Genomic DNA, 18,926 nt, shown 5'->3' on the forward strand with positions numbered 1-18,926 from the left:
GATTCCAGTGAAGACTCTAGCGATTCCGGCACTGTACTATCGACTCAGGGCAGCGATCCGGGCTCGTCCAGTGCCACGCCTTGGATTTCAGGGTATCCGCCGACGGTCGCGAGCTCAAGCGGCGAAGATCCGGACTCCTCCAGCGTAATCTCAGCTCTACGCTCTCGCGGGGAGGAGCCGATGGCGATATCGATTCCAAGGTCTTCCGGGGAGGGTCCTAGCAGCTCCGGCGCCGTAACATCGAAAGGTTTAGGCTCGTCACCGAGCGCCAAAATATCGTCTCCAGGCGATCCGAGCTCGTCCAGTGCCACTGCAAGCGGTGTTCTTCCAGGTCCGCGCTCATCGAGCACCGCCTCGATTCCAGAGGATCCGAGCTCATCCAGCGCCGTAATATCGTCTCCAGGGAAGGATCCGAGCTCGTCCGCCGCAGCAAGCTTCCATCTTCCAGGTCCGAGCTCATCGAGCGGGGCAGCCTCGATTCCAGAGGATCCGAGCTCATCCAGCGCCATAATATCGTCTCTAGGCATGGATCGGAGCTCGTCCGTTGCCACAGCACCAGGTCCGAGCTCATCGAGCGCCGCAACCGCGATTCCGAAGGATCCAAGCTCATCCAGCGCGTCTCCAGGCAAGGATCCGAGCTCGTCCATTGCCGCAAGCTATGGTCTTCCGGGTCCGAGCTCATCGAACGCCGCAGCCTCGTATCCAAAGGATCCAAGCTCATCCAGCGCTATAATATCGTCTCCAGGCAAGGATCCGAGCTCGTCCATTGCCGCAGCAATTCCTGGTCCCAGTTCATCCAGCGGCAATCTTCCAGGGAGCGCCTCGACTCCAAGCTCATCCAACGCCATAATAAATCTTCCAGGCCTGAGCGCCGCAACCTCGCCTCCAGGTTAGGATCCGAGCTCGTTCCAAGCTCTAATCATGACATCTTCCAGGTCTGAGCTTATCCAGGGCCGCAACCTCCGATCCAAGTTCATCTAGCTCCTCTCCAGGTAACGAACCTAGCCCACAGCAAGCTCTAATCGTGAGCTTTCCAGGTCCGAGCTCCTCTCCCACAGCAAGCTTTGGTCTTCCCTCATGGAGCGCTACGTCGACTCCAAAGGCGAGTTCATCATCAAGCGGCTGGGATATCGAGCGGAGCTCCTCCAGCGCGATTCCAAGCTCCTCCGGCACGGCTACTCCAAGTAGCATCATCCCGGGTGGATTCGGCCATGGTCCGTCACGCCCTGGCCCGATCGCGAACGGCGCCAAAGGCAACTGGATACTGATCGCCAGCAAATCATCCACCGGCGTTTCCAGGATCACCACCCGCGTCGCCACCACCCCATCAGTGCCAGAAGCGCTGTACGTGCTCGAGCGGCTGTACCATCCTCTAGACATCTTTCGTTCTTTTTGTTTTCCCGGTATGTTCTTCGTCCTCGTTCCCTCGATTGGTCGTTCGCAAGCTCTACCATCAATTGATTGCTGCTATACGCGACGACCAGCCCGGTAAGCTTGAATTGAAGCATTCCTGATTGTTTTTTGACGCGTTCTTTCGTTCTTCAGTTTCAGCGACCTTTTTCCTCTTTACCATGGTATTCGTTTGCTATGGTAGCTGGACGGCTTATTTTTCAGCTCCAGGTAAGCTCGGAATGTTTAAATCGCCCCTAGATTTACAGTTTTTTCATTCTTTTCAGTTTTTACAGTTTTTTCGTTACCAATCACTCAATCAACCTCCTACAAACAAACCAAGAGAACTACTGTTCCAGGGAGAGCTTTCTACCATCAGCTCCCAATCCCATCTCAGGATTGTTCATCCGAGGCCTACGGTCCACGTCCTGGTGCTCGCTCCTCTAGATCTTTTGTTCTCTTTCTTTCGTCGCCTTCTTCGTCCTCGCTCTCTCGTTCCGTCGATTGGTCGTTCGCAAGCTCTTCTATCGATTGATTGGCTATAAACGCGACGACCACCCCGGTAAGCCTGACTCTTTGGTTGTGTTTTGACACACGTTCTTCCCTTGGACAGCTCTTTGATCTTGGCCATCATTTTCGTTTCTATTTGTTTTTTCCGTTTTCGAGAGTACGTTACTAAAGAGCAGCTTTTTTCCATCTCATGGCAGCTGGGATGGACCTTCGTCTTCAGCTCCAGGTAAGCTCTTCCGATTTTAAAGCCTCCCGTCGATTTACAGTCTGTCAGATTAGTCAAGTGCTCGCGCCCTCAACGAACCTAAAGAGAGAACTATTGTTCCTGCGAAGGCAAATCGTTCACTCGACCTGCCTCATGATCGAGAGTACTGTTCCTGCGAAGGCAAATCGTTTGTAAGTAGCCATTTACAAATTCGTTTCAAACATTTACAAGGCAGGCCAGTAGCGTGACAATCTCCTCAAACTTGACTGCTTAGTCGTCCAAGTAATAGTAAGACCCGCTAGCCTTTTGCTCACGATCTTTGATGGAGTCGAGCTTGTTGATCCGCGGCCTAAAGTTCGTGGGATCACGCCGGAAGGTGATGTCCAGGTGCTGCGCAAAGCGAAAAAGTGGAATCAAATCAGCCGTGAACGCCTGGAGAAGGAGAGAGAAAACGCTACTCACCGAGAGGAACAGGTTCATCCCCGTGAGGAGACTCTGGGGCGAGTTGGCAACGCACTCCACCGACGGCTTTCCTTCGTAGACGATGACCCTGTCCGCCAAGTACGTTGCCATGATCAAGTCGTGCTCCACCACGAAGGCCGTCTTCTTGGCGTGGAGGATGAAGCGCTTGATCACCTTGCACGCCACGAGTCGCTGCTCCGAGTCCAAGTGAGCGCTGGGCTCGTCGATCAGATAGATGTCCGCGGGCTGCCAAGGCAAATGGTTAGACATGCTACGAGGATAAGTTCAAGGAAAAGCGCTACTACCTTTCCAAGGCAAAGGCAAATAGCAACGCGCTGGCGCTCTCCACCCGATAAGTTGGCAACTTCCCGGTCCATGAGTGCCTCAATCTGGAGAGGCTTCATCACGTCCGTGTTGAATTGAGGATGAAAGCACGAGTCCCGGATCTTGGTGTGCAGCAAATGCCGGACAGTGGACTGGGACTTGGAGTTGACATGTTGTGGCTTGTATGAGATGTTGAACTCGGGAATTTCTTCGGAGTCACGAGAATCGTCGTCGGATTTTAGTAGCCCAGCCTGAGATTGGAAGAAACTTTACAGGTGAAAATGGAAATGACTTTGAAAACTTACCAGCATTCTTATGAAAGTGGTCTTTCCGGTTCCATTCTCCCCGAGCATCACAATAATCTGTGAGTCTGTGAAGTCCCCCTCCTTGATTCGAAGCTTGAAGCTTCCTTGAGTCCTTGACATGGCAGGATACTTATACCGAGTGTACGCCTGGACTTCCTCGCCGCTCTCTTGAGCGCTCTCAGCAACCTTGCATTGACATAATCCCCGTTTTAATTGCAAATTAGCGAAAACAATTCTTACCTTGAATGTGAGGGACACATCACGGAATCGCACATTTTCCGTAGGAATATATCCAGCGAGGAATACGTTTATGCCTTCCCTCACGGAGAAAGGGAGCGTCACAACGCCATAGGCACCGGGCTTCCCGTAGAGGCAGCAAATGTAATCAGACAGATAGTCAAGAACACTCAGGTCATGCTCCACGACGATCACATAGCTGCATTGCAAACTCAAAGTAAGTTGAGGAAAACCAAAAAGGAAAGGAGTGGAAGAAAATTCGTACTTGGTTGGCGTGAGAAGGGACCGAATGACTTGAGCAGCCTTGAGCCTCTGCCGAACATCCAGAAAGCTGGATGGCTCGTCAAACATGTAGACGTCCGCCTTCTGCACGGCCACCTCGGCTATAGCAAAGCGTTGGAGCTCTCCACCGGACAAATCCTCCAGATTTCGGTCCAGGACGTCGATCAAATCAAGATCACAGCAAACATCCTCCATCGCACCTCTTTCATCCTTCCGCGAGAGAGCTTCACCGACGTTGCCTTTGATCACCTTAGGAACTTTGTTCACGTCCTGCGTTTTCGTGACCACCTGAGACAGCAGGCTTCGTTAGGAAATCACTAGAACTAGAGTCCTGTCTCCGTACCTTCAAATTATCTTCTACACATCGCAAGAAGTAGTTCTGGAGTTCCGATCCTCTGAAGTATGTCAAGATCTCTTGCCAGTCCGGAGGATTCTACAAACGTAAAGCTGTCAGCTAGGAACCAAGCAAATAGCACAATAAATACCGCAAAGTTCCCCAAGTTGGGCTTGAGGTATCCGTGAAGAACTTTCAAGGCGGTCGTCTTTCCAATTCCATTCGTCCCAACAAGACCCAAGACCTGGCCTGGCTTTGGAGTAGGAAGCCTGTTTAAGTGAAGTCAGCACCACCACCCACAAGCCATCCACCAAGCAAACCTGTGTAACTTGAAACTGTTCGCTCCATATCGATGTGTGGTTTCTTTGTCCAACTCCCTGGGAAGATTGATGATCTCTATCGCCCGAAATGGACATTTCTGCCACATACAAGATATGAATAGAAGAAAGAAAAAAAAAGGGAAAACGCACTTTCACGCAAATACCACAACCAATGCACAGCTCCTCCGAAATGGACGAGATCTTGGATGCTGACGAGACCTCGACGCACAGCTTCCCTGAAAATTCGAATTCATTCTACCATTCGAGAGAGGAGAAGGAAAACTTGCCTGTTTTCACCACGGGGCAGCTCTTCTTGCACTCTTGGTTGCACTTCTTGGGCTTGCAACGATCGGAGTTGACGACGGCGATCCTAGTGAGACGACTCATTGTTAAAAAGGGAAATGAAGACCTAGTTTCGTAAAACCAGCTTTATACTACTTTGGACGGCTCGATACGCGCTCCAGTGAACGGTTGCGATAGGCCGGAAACCAACGACCCACCCTAAAAGGCTGTTGGGAATCCTTTAGATGGATATACTGAAGCCAAAACAAAATCGACCACTTCCATCTTTATGCTTACACGAGTTGTTTCATTCCAACAGAAATCCGATGATGTTATCAAAGGGTTGATTTTGGACTCGGTACCATAGTCCGTTTTCTATAAGTCATTCCTAGAATTGCTTCATCTATAAACCTTGAGTTCAGTTGAATACCTTTATTCTTCGGCAGCGATGGGAGCCTAGTCTGATATGGTTTTCGATTTTAGGGCTCTTTCTGGATTAGTTTTTGACGAGCCTGCTGGGTTGCAATCTTTCTAGGTTCATTGTGATTCATGAATAATTCCCGTGGTGACATTCATCCACGGGACTGGGGACAAGACATATCTGGTGTGAATTTGTGGTTGCCTCAGGAATTTCGACGACGACGACATGCCTCACCATGACGCCTCTCGATAGATTTCTCTGGAGAGCATCAAGGCCGAGGGCTTGCTCACTGAAAACGGAGGTGGTCAGGCATCTGGCGGCTAGTTCTTCTTGCCGTATGACGAGCCTCACCGGAACGGCAAGGTACCCAAGCTCCTCACGCACAGGATCTTTCCGGCGGTGAAATATAGCATCTGGGTCGATGGAAAGATGGAGCTGGTCGTGGACCCATTTCTCATACTTGAGAGGTTTGGAACCTCCACCGTCTGTCTCACCCTTGTTTCTAACTCGTGTTTCGTTCGTTTGCATAGATATCTCTGGCGAGGCGGGCATAAGTTCGCCATCGCTTGACACAAACACCACAAGAGCATTTACGAAGAGGCCGATGCCAACAAGCGGAGGAAGAGATACACGAGGCCGCTGATAGACAAACATGGAGATCTACAAGCGCGAAGGCATGCAACCATGGAGCAAAGCCAAGCTCCCAGTTCTTAGCGGCCAATTCTTCTTGAGCAAAGTTCACTGTTCTCTCTCTCTCTATTTTTCCAGATGTTCCAGAGGGAGCACTGATCATCCGCGAGCACACTCCACTCACGAACTTGTTCTGCTGCCTGTGGTTCAACGAGGTGAACCGATTCACGCCGCGCGACCAGCTGAGCTTCGGCTACGTTGTCCACCGATTGACCGGCTCCTTCCCCTTGTCATGTTCCCAAACTGCGAGTACAACGCGCTCTTCGTCCTCCACAAGCACACGGGCGAGCACTCGTCCAAGGTGGAATGGGTGAAGACTCCGGACGAGCTCAAGGACGAGAGCATCGCGTTCGAGACGAGGGCGGTCGGGGACGGGCCCGTTGACCGACATGTTGACCAACCGTTGACCAAAAGCCCCGAGCTTGGATTTAGGGCTGACCTGCAATAGGGCATTTTTTTTTTTCTGTGGGATCCAGCTCTCTCCGACAGGCTTTCCAGCGATCGATCGAGCTTGCGATCTTCATGAGGTGACTTTGTAGATTCTCTCTGGGTGATGGGATCTAGTAGCGAGGTCTCGGAGGACATCGAGTGGCACTCCCCGGGAGGAGTGCCAGCGGCGGCTGCGCCATCGCCAGCCCCGCCGGAGGAGGCGAAATTGATCGCGCCCATCAAAGGCAAGCGCAGCTGCGGGATCAGGAAGAGGAATTCGAGCGTGAAAAATCGCAAGGTGGAAGTGGAGGAGGAGGAGCCGGAGGAGAAGAAGTTGAAGAAGGCGGCGCCAAAGCGGAGCTCGACCAGGGATCGCCACACCAAGGTGGAGGGGCGGGGCCGGAGGATCAGGATGCCGGCGGCGTGCGCCGCCAGGATCTTCCAGCTCACGCGGGAGCTGGGCAATAAGTCTGAGGGCGAGACCATCGAGTGGCTGCTCAAGCAGGCGGAACCTTCGATCATCAAGGCCACGGGCACAGGTACCATCCCGGCGCTCGCCTTCTCAGTGGCGGCGCCGCTGGCACTCCGCCAGGCCGCCGCCAATTATGTCGCGCCGATCGCCGTCGCCACCCGCTCCAGCCTGCCGCTGGATTTCGCGGCGCCGCGAGTGGACAACGCTAACGCCACCACCACCACCACCACTACTATCACCACCGAGGGTGGCGGCGGTGGTGGCGGTGGCGGCGATGAGAACTCCAACGAGAGCCATCGAAGGTACGAGTTCCAAGAGAATGGGGACAGTGGATCCATCGGAGACGATCATGGAGAGGGGAACGCCAAGAACTTGCTCACTAGCTTGAAAGATGATCCACCATCTCTCCAATCCAAGCAACAGCAAGCTCTCGACGACCACCACCAGCATGACCAAGAAGAACTCGCGATCCATCACCACCAGCAGCAAATCTCTTGGCCCGTGCCAAACCTGTGGATGCTGCCAGTTCCATCCATGGGTGATCACTCGTGGGCATACACCACTTCCACTTCGTGTCCCTCGAGCTTCTCATCGTCGGCGGCGATGATCCAGCAGCAGCTCCAGCGGATGAATGCGAGCAGCCTGATCGAGCTGGGGCCTCTGGGATCGATGCTGGCGATGCAGCATCACCCGGATCTTTGCGCCCCTGGCAGCGATAACTTCAACCTCTTTGCCGCGACGTACCACCACCATCTCCAACGCCAAACATATGATCCTCACGTTACTTCACGAGACGATAGCGGCTAGCATTGTGATGCTTAAAATCCCCTCCACTTGTAAAACATTTCAACTGTTGTCATCTTGGACGTTCAAATTTTTGGTTTAAGGAATATATAAATATTGATTTTGTAATGTGTTTAAGTTTCTTTTTAGAACATGAGGTAACTTGCCACCTACCATACCAGTAGAATTTTTCTTCTCTGAAAAGTCAGCAGAAGAGTTTTTTCCTCGTTTCATTGCCATTTTGCTACTCTTCTCTCCAGATCATTTTTAGAAATTACATCAATATGAATTGGAATAGGTTGATTTTGAAATGTGACTTTTTAAGATTGCATAAATTTTATTTTGCACTAAAACAAGTATAAATTAATGCTTTTTGGCTTTAAAAATCTATATACCTAGAATATTCAAATATATTTTATGATATTCCTTAGACTTAATATTAATCACTAATGTAAATCATATCATCAAAAGAATTAATGTACACCTAAAGCCATATCCGACGGCTGCCAACGGTTGGATCAGCCACAAATTTCGCTGACTAAAGCGTTAATGGGCATTTGGTCTAGAGGTATGATTCTCGCTTAGGGTGCGAGAGGTCCCGAGTTCAATTCTCGGAATGCCCCATTTGTTACCAGAAGAAGTTCAAGGAGGCTAGGAAAATACCAAACTGTTTATGTTTGTCACCTGACATCATCATCCAGAATAAAATTCCTCGTGACACAAAGTTTTAGAATGGAACGTTCTCTCTATAGCCAGATGCCGCGTTTGATTTCTCCAAACCGGCCCATCTTTTCTGAAGCAGAGAAGCTAGTGCCTACACTAAAACACTAATAGGCAGCGAGTTTGCCTCTCTCAGGGATTTATTTCAACAAAATACGAAATTCCAAAGGAAGAATATGGTTTCTCCCTATTTGGCGGCACAGTCCAGAAGGCCGCAACAAGAGAAAAAATAAAGCAGATTCATACGCTCTCGTGCACGACCAAAAGTCAACAGTCACTATTGACTGAGCAGGCCCTTCCACTTTCACCAGGACGTGGAAACGAGTGAGCGATTGCATTTACACGGGCTTGGGGACGTTCCTGCATGTTGCAATCGAGGCCTTTTCTTGGGCACGAAAGAAACTTGGGCGACGAAACATGGAGCGTTCGTGATGGTAGGGCCAAATTCCTATTGGCATTTCCTAGATCTAGTCCAGAACAACGGCACTTTTTTCGAGACTTTGTATCCATCTGCTGAATAGCTTCCCACTTCGCCTTTATATTTTTAAGGACCGTTCTGGGGACCCAGAGAAGCAGATCACTCGAGGAGGAAACAGCTACTCTAATTTTTTTTTCTTTCTTGCGTCTCAAACGAAACCAGGTGTAGATTTGAGACGAGGAGAGATGGAGAGAACCAATCTCATACTATTGCTGTTCGTTTTTGCACAAGCCATGATCATCGCACAAGCAGGTATATAGTTTTCAAGCGAAATCAATCGATCATATATTGTTTTCTTTTGTTCTAGCCGAGGAGTATGACTACTCGAATGGGACTCGAGGCCAGGCAAACTGGGGAAACTTGAGACAAGAATGGAGGGCTTGCAGCAGCGGCAGAATGCAATCTCCGGTGGACATTCAATCCGAGGAGCTCCAACCAGTGTGCTCTTTGAAGCTGCTCCAGACGAGATACAAACCAACGAATGCCACTCTCACCAATCTCGACCACGACATAGCAGTATGTATCTCCTGAATCCATCTCATCTCCGAAAGATCTCCATCTAATCATGGCTCGGGCCCTCGTTTTTCTTTGCGCAATAGCTCGAGTTTGGCGATTCTTCATCGGGATCGCTCATCATCGATGGCACCTTGTACAGTGTGAGCGAGTATCACATCCATGCTCCCAGCGAGCACACTGTGAATGGGAAGCATCTCGCAGTCGAGGGGCATCTCGTCCACAGGAGTGAAGACAACAGGCTTGCAGTCGTCGCCGTCATGTACACGATTGGATCCGAGGACGACCCATTTATCGATCAGGTAAACAGAGATCTGGGTTTTCTTCGTGATTTCTGAGAATTTTTTTCACTGTCTTTTTGGTAAGGTTGAGCATTTTCTACCTGAGCTGAGTGGCGAGCAAGATGTTCAAGTGGTGGATCCCTCACTGCTCAATGTTGGAGGGAAGCGATTCTTCAGATATGTTGGATCACTGACATCACCGCCCTGCACCGAGCAAGTGACATGGAGCGTGTTGAGAAGAGTAAACAAATTATTTCCTTAATCTTTTGTTTCTTTTCCGCTGACCATGGTTCTGATGTTACAGCCACGAACGATCTCGAAAGCCCAGTACCGGCTTTTGATGAATGCCCTCAATGTAAGAATTAATTCACGCACTAATAAACAGCTTCTAACATTCTGTGTACAGGGTGATAACAACAGATCGATACAAGGCTTGTTTGGAAGAAGAATAAGCTATTATAAATAGAAGATTTGTTTTAGTCCTATTAGGGCACGCGGGTTTTTAACCTAGCAGATGCAGACCAGCTAAATACATCCACATTACCATCTCAAAGTGTTCCAGATTCCAGAACCCGAGAATATTACGCTCTATGTGGAATTGCTTAATAGGCTTCCTAGTGCGTCCTGTCTGCTTGGATCACGTCCATTCCTTCTATGCTTTGATGACTTTTTAAATTCCTTTTAAGCGACTGTGATTGTTAAAAGTGAATATGCTGTGCTGTTCTAAGATTTTTCAAGATTAACTACGAATTGTTTTGCTTGTTCTCCTACAGAAAAAGCTCTTTTGACTCTTATGCCCAGCGTCCTTATTTATTTGATTATCTCATAGGTTAACAATAAATTTATCTTCCTATAATTCTCTTTAGCAAACGTTTAAGTAATTCTTGTAAACATGTTTTTAGATGGTTTTCTTTCATAAACTGATAAAATTAATCAAGCCGTCGATTGATTATTCATTGAACTGCTTGTCCGACAATGGAAGTTACCACTACCCAGAATGATCGACTTCCAAGGAACTCGCATTTCATGGGGTTTCCAAGTTTAATCCGCTCCTCACAGCTCGAGCGTGGTGGAGGCTGAGAGCTTGACAAGCTTTCCTCAAGCGCTTTGATCACTGCCAGATAAGTCACTCAATTCGGAGCAAGGCCCTCGACGTCCGACCAACTCTCCACATAATGGTGGTGTTGCTATGCTTAAGTTGCACTTCAATGACAGGCGTGTAGTGCATTCCGTGGCACCATTCTGTTGTGGATCTCCACCTACATTCATCTTGCAATGGCTAGATAGTGCCTGGCGGCTTCAAATCTCCAGGTCAAAGAAACATCTGGGGAAATAGGCCAGCTGTTTGCGATTGAGGACAAAAGGAGTGATCTCGATTCACATATGAAAACATTACAACGAGTGGTGAGCTGACAGAAAAGAAAGTCTCTTTTCTTTTCCAGATGAGAGCCAAATAGCTATCCCGGACATGTCGGGCCCGACATGTCCGGCCCGAGATATATCGGGTGCCCGACATGTCCGGGGCCGGACATGTTGGGCACCCGGACATCTCAGGCCCCGGACATGTCGGGCAAGCTCTACTTCACAGCGAGAATATGACTTTCACATACTCTAGTATAAAGCATTTTTGTAAGTTACTGAATTCCTCGGAAGTTCTTTTGGTACATGTGTGCCACGAAAGGACAGTTGAAGTCAATTGCAGTTTCCTGTTTGTTTGAGTTGGTGGTGTTTGATCTTATGGGACATTTTCCATGGTCGACTGCTAGTAATAAGTATATTATTATTGCTTTTGACTACTTGACTCGTTAGGTGGAAGTTGGTGCTTTTGCTAATGCCTTTGCAATTACTGTTGGATACTTCCTCCTCAATCGAGTGGTGTTTTAACATTTTTGTCCAGAGCAGATTCTTTCGGATAATGGTCCTACATTTATGGCTAAGACATTTCATGTTTTGACGTCTCGGTTGGGGATACGCCACATTTTCACGAGTGCTTATTATACACAATCGGGCGATCTAGTGGAATAGCTCATTCGGACATTCAAAAAGATGATTGTGAAGTATGTGAACGTTCAGCATTCGGATTGAGATGGTTATTTATTGTCTCTTCGGTATGCAAATGTCACAAGGGTGCAGAGTTCTATTAGTGCTTCACCATATAAACTCTTATATAGTCATGATTTAATATTATCAATAGAGCTAGATTTACCTTCGCAATTGCCACAAGCTGCCGATGCTAGGTCATGGGATTAATATTTAACGAGCATTCTTCCACTTGTCCGAGTAGAGTTTGCAGAACACTTAAGCCACATACAAGTGGAACAACAATGGCGTTACAACTCCCATCATCGTCCACCTATAGAGTACAAAGTGGATAATTTGGTGTTAGTCTATTTTCCCCATCTTATAATACGTGGTTTATCTAAAGGGCTCCTTGCGCAGTGGAAAGGACCGTATGAGGTGTTGCGGCAAGTTGGACCACAAATTTATAAGGTTCAGCATAACATCTAACAGGCTGATCCTCCAGAGATTGTGCATATGCAACAATTAAAACGCTTCATACAAAGAGATTAAAAGCAATTAAGACCATCTATAGATCCACTAATGTCTCATTTTGACATTCCTCTAGATCCCGGCCCATCTACAAGAGAACTCTAATGGTCTTCCATTATTCTGAAAGGAGGGGATGATGTGAGGGCTAAGCGGGATTTTGGTAGCCATCGGATTAGTTTTAATTCGGATACATATTTTCTATATTCCCTTTCCATATATTAATCTAAATGTATATTATAAAATATACTAAAATACCTTAGACAGGTTTTCCTATCAGTGCAACTCAGCATATTCACTCTTAAGGACCACATAAACGTTTGCTCTCGCTTCAAAAAGGAAGGGTAAGGAATTAAAAAGACATGAACTTTTTAGACTTACTCTTGACGATGCTTGCTTGTTTCTCCGTCAACAGAGCATAGACAGATTTCTCATGGCAACCCAAGTAGATAGGATGCACTGGGCCAGGAAGCATATTGAGCAATTCCACATAGGGTGTGATATTCTCAGGCTCTGGAATCAAGAACACTTTGAGATGATGATCTGGATGTCTTTTGAGCGCATCTACTAGGAGAAGTAGACTTTAGAAAAACGTGTGCCCTAATAGGACTAAAATGCATCTTCTATTTGTAATAGCTTATTCTCCTTGTGTAAGAAGCTGCGTGAATCAGAACCAAAGGAAATAATTTTGTTTACTCTTCTCAACACACTCCATGTCACTTGCTCGGTGTAGGGTGGTGATGTCGGTGATCCAACATATCTGAAGAATCGCTTGCCTCCAACATTGAGCAGCGAGGGATCCACCACTTGAACATCTTGCTCGCTACTCCCCAAATTACCTACCTTCTCATTTATGAAGTTCACAATGTCACAACAAAGAAGAAGATTAGAAGAGAAAATTGGCATAATGCTAGGCAAGTAAGTTCTTCTCATAATGTGCTAATTTATAACTAATTCTGCAGTATTGCAATGCAAGTTCAACCAACTATGGGGTTGGTAAAGATCTACTGTTGAAACATAAAGTATTACAACTAATAGTAATGGGTAAAAAGTCATAGATTATATAGATGCAATGGTATGCAAGAGATGGAAAGTGTTGGTCGTCTTCCAGAACAAATGCTTTTGAGTGAAAAATCATTACACAGCTCATACAACGGAACAACATCAGCGACAAGAGCCGCCACAAGCATCACCAGGACGATTTTCAGCATTACCTCCATCTACAGCAGAGTTAGAAGAGGAGAGATTTCACTCGCAATTGATCAAAAACACTTGTCCAGCCACTGGAAACACCTCCTTGGAAAACCTCCTTGGATTTTTATCTATGGAGCAGCTTGAGGCCTGGCCTTCATGATGACCGAAGCTTGAGGACGAGGTCTTGGCAATTGCTATCATACTGTGGATTCTAAGGACCCTCTCTAGGACATGGAGCTGGCACAGGAAGGATGGATTGTTGAGCGCTTGATCGTGCACTGTCGGGCTTAGCCACAATGCTTGCAATACCTGGCCCTCTGCATCAACAATTCAAGTATTGGTATCGTTTTTAGACTTCTGTGAGTTCTCCTCCCAACCTGAGGCTGGTCTGATCACCGCTGGTTGAGATTGCCCACCGCATGCACCGCAAGCCATTTCTGAGCCATGCGTGACCCATCATTCAGAAGTTATGTGTCATCATGTGAATAAGCATCAAAAGATTATCCAATAAACATTTGCCACGTGGACGTGAAAAAATTTTGTTACGTTTTTCTATATTGTTCCAATCTCTTTATCCTAATGCAGTTTCTTCAACACAAGGCACATTCCAAATGAAACTTCTTCAGGAAGACACCCGAAACCTCACGGTGCTTGGTTCTGCCATTTCCAAAGAGAGATCTTGGCTCACTGCCATCTCCAAACAATCAAGCTCAGAGCATTGAAGTCCTTGCCATTTTCCATGCAACTTGCCATTCTCGATAAGAGGAGAAACACTGGAAGAACCTCCAGGCCTCGCCACGCCCAAATCCTTGCCATTCCACATCCCATCTCTTGACAGATGCTGGGAAGAACGCCCAGGAGCCTGCATCATAACCCCGTGCTTCACCGTGCTCGCCAGTCTCACCGTCCTCGACATGCTGAGAAGAGGAGAAAGAGGAGAAACACTGTGGAAGAACACCTGCGTCTTAAATCCTCGCCATCAAATCCTCCCCAGTTTCCAACTTTAGGGACCCAAGACAAGCTATCAGCCCTAAGTCAACAAATCACATGGAGTAATAAGGGAAACATGCCATGGCCCTCTGATGGGCATAAAATTGTAGACGAACTGTAGGACAATATTTGGACAGTCTTGTGCATTTGGTTTATCAAACATGCATATCATCATCCACGCACGGTTTACAAATTGCACGCCATAATAATGGCCAAGAACTTGGTCCTTAGGTCTACAAATCAGGCCTGGTAATTGTTAATCTATCGAATTTTAATCTTTCCTGTCATGAGAGCGGCAAAGCTCTTGGTCTCAAAGGCCCCAGTCCATCGCCTCTCCGCGAGCTTGAGCCATGGTACCCTCCGCTCCTGAATGTTAGTGGTGTTGCCCAGTAAGTTTAAACCTACTTTGATTGGCTTCCACAAAGGCATCTCAGACTTGCATTGCCAAAATCATCAAAGACAACTATGTTTCATCCTCCCTCGAGTTGAGCACATTGGCAAATAAGGCCAGTAAAATTTGTGACTGAGAAGAAAAAAGATTTGTTGGTACGAACTGAGGGGGAGTATTACAAATTTAGCATCAAACGCAGCTATGCACATATTAGATAACATCACATTGCATCTTTGGCCAATAGAAAGACTTGCGTAGCTTCTCAATTACACAACAATATCCTATATGCCCATCTAGAACAGAAGAATTATGGTAATTATGGAGAAATCGCGGAATAAAGACAGAAGACACCACCAGCTATAAATAATCATCAGGATCTGTCCCCACAAAATAAAGAAGGCCGTCTTCAAGGTGATATTAAGAATGTAAATGCTGGAAAGGCAAGTTATCAGCAAGTAATGCAAGATTCTCAAACCCCTCTCGAAACCTTCGAATCCATGGCTCAAGCTTTTGAGCTTTGTGAACCTCATCAAGAGAAGGTAGATTTTGCTCTGTGCCTTGTGGACACTGAACATCAAGTACAATAACCACTGATAGTATAGAATCCTCATCTAGAAAATCTACAGATGTTGGAACAACAAGCTCATTAGAAACATGAGAAGAGAGTGGAGAAGGAAGAAGAGCTCGAGAAAGGGCATCAGCATCAGCCATAAAACTCTTTGGGCGATGAACAACATCAAAATCATATATCTGAAGCTTCAAAGCTCACTGAGTAGTATGACCAACCAGGTTTTTCTGCTTCAATAATGAAGTAACGGCAGCATGGTCATCTTCAAGTAACATTCGAGAACCATGTAGATATGCATGAAGTTTTTCGAAACCCTAGACTGCTACTAAACACTCATTCTCTGTTATGGAGTAATTCATTTCCGCTGGTTGTAATGTACAACTTATTTACGCAATGGGATGGCACTAACCAAGCACACTCCTTTCTTGCATCAACACTCCTCTAAGACCAATGTCAAAAGCATTTATGTGCAAAATAAAAGGTTGAGTGTAGTTAGGATATGCTAAAATCGGAGGAGTCGTCAATAACTCTTTGAGATCCATGAATGCCCACTCACAATCCGGAAACCAGATGAAAGATGACATTGATGACTTCAACAACACTCACAATGGTGTAGTGCGATCAGAAAGATGATCCATAAAGCGACTGAGATACTACACATTGCTTAAAAAGTACTACACATCATTTACACATTTCGGAGTAGGGAACTTTAGAATAGCGACAAGTTTATCAAGATTAACTTGCAAACCCTCACGAGAAATACAATACCCAAGATAAGTTGTGTTCTTGGACCCAAACATGCACTTCGACCGCTTCAGCTTTAAACCAATGTCCCGTAGCCGATCCAACACTTTACGAACATCACGAACGTGCTCCTCCTATGTCCCCTTCGAGTGGATCAAGATATCATCAATGAAGTCAACAGTCACCTCTGACATATCGCAAAAAACCTTGTCCATCATCCTCTAGAAAGTTGTTGGAGCATTGTTCAAACCAAATGGCATCACCAAGAACTCGTACAATCCAAATGATGTACGAAAAGCAGTTTTAGGAATATCTTCTTCGGCCATCAGTACTTGCTAGTACCCAAAAGCAAGATCTAGCTTGGTGAAATAACGATTTCGCCCTAGACAATCCAAGAGATCAACAGTGTGAGGAACAGGGTACACATCTGGGATCATCACTTTGTTTAATGGACGATAATTGATGCAGAAATGAATACTCCCACCAGGCTTCATCACAAGATGAGGTTCATATGCCCAAGGATTCCGTGACTTCCGAATAACACCCTTTTCCAACATCTCTTTAATGTTTGCATGTAAAATCTTGATCTCTTTGGGTGACCGACGACGAATAAGAACCTTGATTATAAGCATCCTCGGTTGGAATCGGATGATGTGCGGCAATCTTAGCCCTAGATGATATGTCAAAGTCAAAGAGATCAGAATACCCCTTCATGAGCCAGTCAACTGCTACAACATAAAAATTGTCGAAGGGATCGGAAAAGGGAAGAGCAGAATAAGATGGAAACATAAGAGGAAATAGTGGGGGACAAAAGTAATGGAAGTAGAGGTAGAAGTAGAGAGACGAAGAGGTATAAAAGTGAGAGGAATGGATGAAACATAAAGAAGTATGAGACAGAGGGGAGAAGCCTCAAAGTCACACTTGGCATGATTGTGCTGCAACCAATTCATACCAAAGATGAGGTCAAAAACTTAACTCGACACCACCTATAAGGACTGCAACTCAAGCTCAAGATCACCCACACGCACAACCAGATCCGCCTCATCCCGTGCATATGCATGTGTACAGCCGTTGCCATAAAGAATGAAAATTGGTTCTGCCACACGACGCAAGTGTAAATGGCAACGTGTGGCAACAGGTCGAGCAATAGAAAATAAACTTGAACCTGTATCAACCAACATAGAGAGAATAATAGAAGACCTCTTATTATAAAAACGAGCTTGGAAAGTAGACACTAGATGAATCAGTGCCGAGTGAACCCCTTGATGATACTCTCGAAAGAAAGATGGAAGGGTCACTAACTTATTTGCACAAGGTCCCTCCGTTACTCGCATAACTTCTCATTTTCTGGATGCATCATAGTATCTAGACTTTCCACTGTAGCAGCACCAACAAAACGTTGTTGATGCCAAAGTCTCCACCCAGGAAATGGAGGTCACCAATCTAGAAAATGCTGACAACGCGCCAATAAGTGTGCCCAACTTCATCACATGCCCAACATCGAACGTCACAGCCACGACCACGTCCTTGCCCTTATCCTTGGACTCAAGTAGCAATAGCATCAACCTCCATTGAAACAGGACTATCGCCTACAGGAAGAGGAACAAAAGGACAAGCAGTGAGAAGTGGAAGAAGCAACGTCTCATAATGTTGCACCAAGCGAAGAGCATCTTCAAGGGTGGTTGGAGCAAGTGCACACACAAGTCCGACAAGATCTTGATGAAGTGCTGGCTACAATATTCCTTGCTTGATTTGCTCCGACATATTTGGCTCGCCGAAGCAAAAGACTTTGGAAACGAACACCAAATTGCATCACCTACTCAGATGGCCCTTAGCGAAGACAATGTAATTGTTAGAAGGCATCATCACAATCATCGGCATGTCCGAATGCACATTTGAAGACATCTAGGAGAACACTGTAATCCCCACGAGTGGCTGTGCTCAAAGCATTGTACCACTGCAACGCCGTCCCTTAGAGACACGTGGGAAACTCACGCAAACATCGACCATCATCTCAAGAATGACATGTGGCAATCACCATGAAGTGATCGAACCAATGGTACACATCATCCCTAGGATTCCCACGAAAAAGCTCCGGCCAAACGCAAGGATTGGCACAAAGAGTAGAAGGAGTTATACCACATGTTGTGAACGCTGCTATCAATTGAATTTGGTTGTTCAATTGCAAGCTCATAGCATCAAACAATTGTACCAACTGCTGCTCCAGAGTCAAAGGAGGAGATTGCTGATCTGCCATGAAGATGAACAAAAAGGAAAAAGCGAAAGAAGAGGAATGACAAAAGTTAGAAGGAAATGGAGATCTAAACAATGCAAAAAGCTAGATTTAAACCAAAATTCTAAAGGGAAAGAACAAAATAAAGGAAATAGAAAAAGCTAGATCTAGATGATACAAAAGTTATATCTAAACCAAAATCCCAAATCCAAACACTCCTCAGGGATAAAGGTGCCGGGAAAAAGGTGCCCCTCATCTCCACTAATATAAGTGCATGGAATATGAAAAAGGAATATAGAAAATATGTATATCAATTAGCCCAAAAACCCTAGCTTATATACAAAAGTGAGTGGTCCGAATTGAAACCAATCTGATAGCTACCAAAATCCCACTATGCTAATATTAGTATACGGCATCGTAGTCGTATATTTGGCACTCACAATACTATTTTAATAAATTTTAATTATTTTTATAATTTGCTATATATATATTCTAAAATATTCTAGCATCTAATGATTGTTATTCGTTTTAGTTTATAAATATGTTTAAATCTTCCTAAACACTTTCTAGTATATTATTCTATCATTTAATATTTGGTATGCAATAAGATTAATCTTGATTTATAAATTATAAACATGTTTATAATGATCGATAAATTGGATTATTTATTAATCTAAAAAAATAACACTAAACCAAGAATATGCTTTGGTTAATCATTCAGATTAATCTTATTATGTATCAACCACAGCTAGCATCTATTTTCTTGTTCTAAGAAGTGTTTAGGAAATCTTATTAATTATAATTTTTTAAAAATTATCAGTA

At 45.9% G+C, this 18,926-nt stretch overlaps 4 protein-coding genes and 1 non-coding gene across 6 annotated transcripts; 4 read left to right on the top strand and 1 right to left on the bottom strand.

Moving 5' to 3' along the window:
- The first annotated feature begins 100 nt into the window (after positions 1 to 100).
- Positions 101 to 2,420, top strand: LOC112348732 (putative protein TPRXL). Of its 2 annotated transcripts, none has more exons than XM_024681809.1 (7): positions 101 to 889; positions 936 to 992; positions 1,038 to 1,488; positions 1,546 to 1,620; positions 1,677 to 1,951; positions 2,003 to 2,125; positions 2,174 to 2,420. In XM_024681809.1, exons 1-4 carry the CDS (start codon positions 181 to 183, stop codon positions 1,592 to 1,594), a joined length of 1,266 nt encoding a protein of 421 aa, XP_024537577.1. In that variant the 5' UTR covers positions 101 to 180; the 3' UTR covers positions 1,595 to 1,620; positions 1,677 to 1,951; positions 2,003 to 2,125; positions 2,174 to 2,420. The 2 variants fall into 2 exon arrangements, with proteins under 2 accessions (XP_024537577.1, XP_024537576.1); XM_024681808.1 differs by having other exon boundaries at positions 2,179 to 2,420.
- Positions 2,373 to 5,725, bottom strand: LOC112348719 (ABC transporter E family member 2-like). Its single transcript, XM_024681764.1, has 12 exons — positions 5,301 to 5,725; positions 4,656 to 4,777; positions 4,519 to 4,604; positions 4,369 to 4,466; positions 4,200 to 4,317; positions 4,058 to 4,147; positions 3,698 to 4,002; positions 3,436 to 3,631; positions 3,196 to 3,381; positions 2,872 to 3,141; positions 2,567 to 2,812; positions 2,373 to 2,494 (listed from the first exon to the last, which is right to left on the bottom strand). The coding sequence occupies exons 1-12, from the start codon at positions 5,723 to 5,725 to the stop codon at positions 2,375 to 2,377; spliced, it is 2,262 nt and encodes a 753-aa protein (XP_024537532.1). The 3' UTR covers positions 2,373 to 2,374.
- A 522-nt stretch (positions 5,726 to 6,247) lies between these two features.
- On the top strand, positions 6,248 to 7,544 carry LOC112348762 (transcription factor TCP20-like). The gene has a single exon (XM_024681929.1). It carries the CDS (start codon positions 6,315 to 6,317, stop codon positions 7,467 to 7,469), a length of 1,155 nt encoding a protein of 384 aa, XP_024537697.1. The 5' UTR covers positions 6,248 to 6,314; the 3' UTR covers positions 7,470 to 7,544.
- A 452-nt stretch (positions 7,545 to 7,996) lies between these two features.
- TRNAP-AGG lies at positions 7,997 to 8,068 on the top strand. The gene has a single exon. It is a non-coding gene; the product is annotated as a tRNA-Pro (tRNA).
- A 655-nt stretch (positions 8,069 to 8,723) lies between these two features.
- Positions 8,724 to 9,985, top strand: LOC9638505 (bifunctional monodehydroascorbate reductase and carbonic anhydrase nectarin-3). Its single transcript, XM_024681924.1, has 6 exons — positions 8,724 to 8,895; positions 8,951 to 9,159; positions 9,243 to 9,458; positions 9,523 to 9,678; positions 9,742 to 9,792; positions 9,844 to 9,985. The coding sequence occupies exons 1-6, from the start codon at positions 8,829 to 8,831 to the stop codon at positions 9,901 to 9,903; spliced, it is 759 nt and encodes a 252-aa protein (XP_024537692.1). The 5' UTR covers positions 8,724 to 8,828; the 3' UTR covers positions 9,904 to 9,985.
- The last annotated feature ends 8,941 nt before the right edge of the window (positions 9,986 to 18,926 follow it).

Source organism: Selaginella moellendorffii, unplaced genomic scaffold, assembly GCF_000143415.4.
Source record: "Selaginella moellendorffii unplaced genomic scaffold, v1.0 SELMOscaffold_32, whole genome shotgun sequence".
Classification (NCBI taxonomy): Eukaryota; Viridiplantae; Streptophyta; class Lycopodiopsida; order Selaginellales; family Selaginellaceae; genus Selaginella; species Selaginella moellendorffii.

What these genes read in the sequence shown, in the direction of transcription:
- LOC112348732 (XM_024681809.1), top strand. Translation starts at nt 181, where the DNA reads ATGGCGATATCGATTCCAAGGTCTTCCGGGGAGGGTCCTAGCAGCTCC. An exon ending in TTCATCTAGCTCCTCTCCAG is followed by an intron (nt 993 to 1,037) that starts GTAACGAACCTA and finishes TGAGCTTTCCAG; the next exon opens with GTCCGAGCTCCTCTCCCACA. An exon ending in TATACGCGACGACCAGCCCG is followed by an intron (nt 1,489 to 1,545) that starts GTAAGCTTGAAT and finishes TTCGTTCTTCAG; the next exon opens with TTTCAGCGACCTTTTTCCTC.
- LOC112348719 (XM_024681764.1), bottom strand. Translation starts at nt 5,725, where the DNA reads ATGTTTGTCTATCAGCGGCCTCGTGTATCTCTTCCTCCGCTTGTTGGC. An exon ending in CCACTTTCATAAGAATGCTG is followed by an intron (nt 3,142 to 3,195) that starts GTAAGTTTTCAA and finishes TTCCAATCTCAG; the next exon opens with GCTGGGCTACTAAAATCCGA. An exon ending in GGATGAACCTGTTCCTCTCG is followed by an intron (nt 2,495 to 2,566) that starts GTGAGTAGCGTT and finishes CGCTTTGCGCAG; the next exon opens with CACCTGGACATCACCTTCCG.
- LOC112348762 (XM_024681929.1), top strand. Translation starts at nt 6,315, where the DNA reads ATGGGATCTAGTAGCGAGGTCTCGGAGGACATCGAGTGGCACTCCCCG.
- LOC9638505 (XM_024681924.1), top strand. Translation starts at nt 8,829, where the DNA reads ATGGAGAGAACCAATCTCATACTATTGCTGTTCGTTTTTGCACAAGCC. An exon ending in ACGACCCATTTATCGATCAG is followed by an intron (nt 9,459 to 9,522) that starts GTAAACAGAGAT and finishes CTTTTTGGTAAG; the next exon opens with GTTGAGCATTTTCTACCTGA. An exon ending in CATGGAGCGTGTTGAGAAGA is followed by an intron (nt 9,679 to 9,741) that starts GTAAACAAATTA and finishes CTGATGTTACAG; the next exon opens with CCACGAACGATCTCGAAAGC.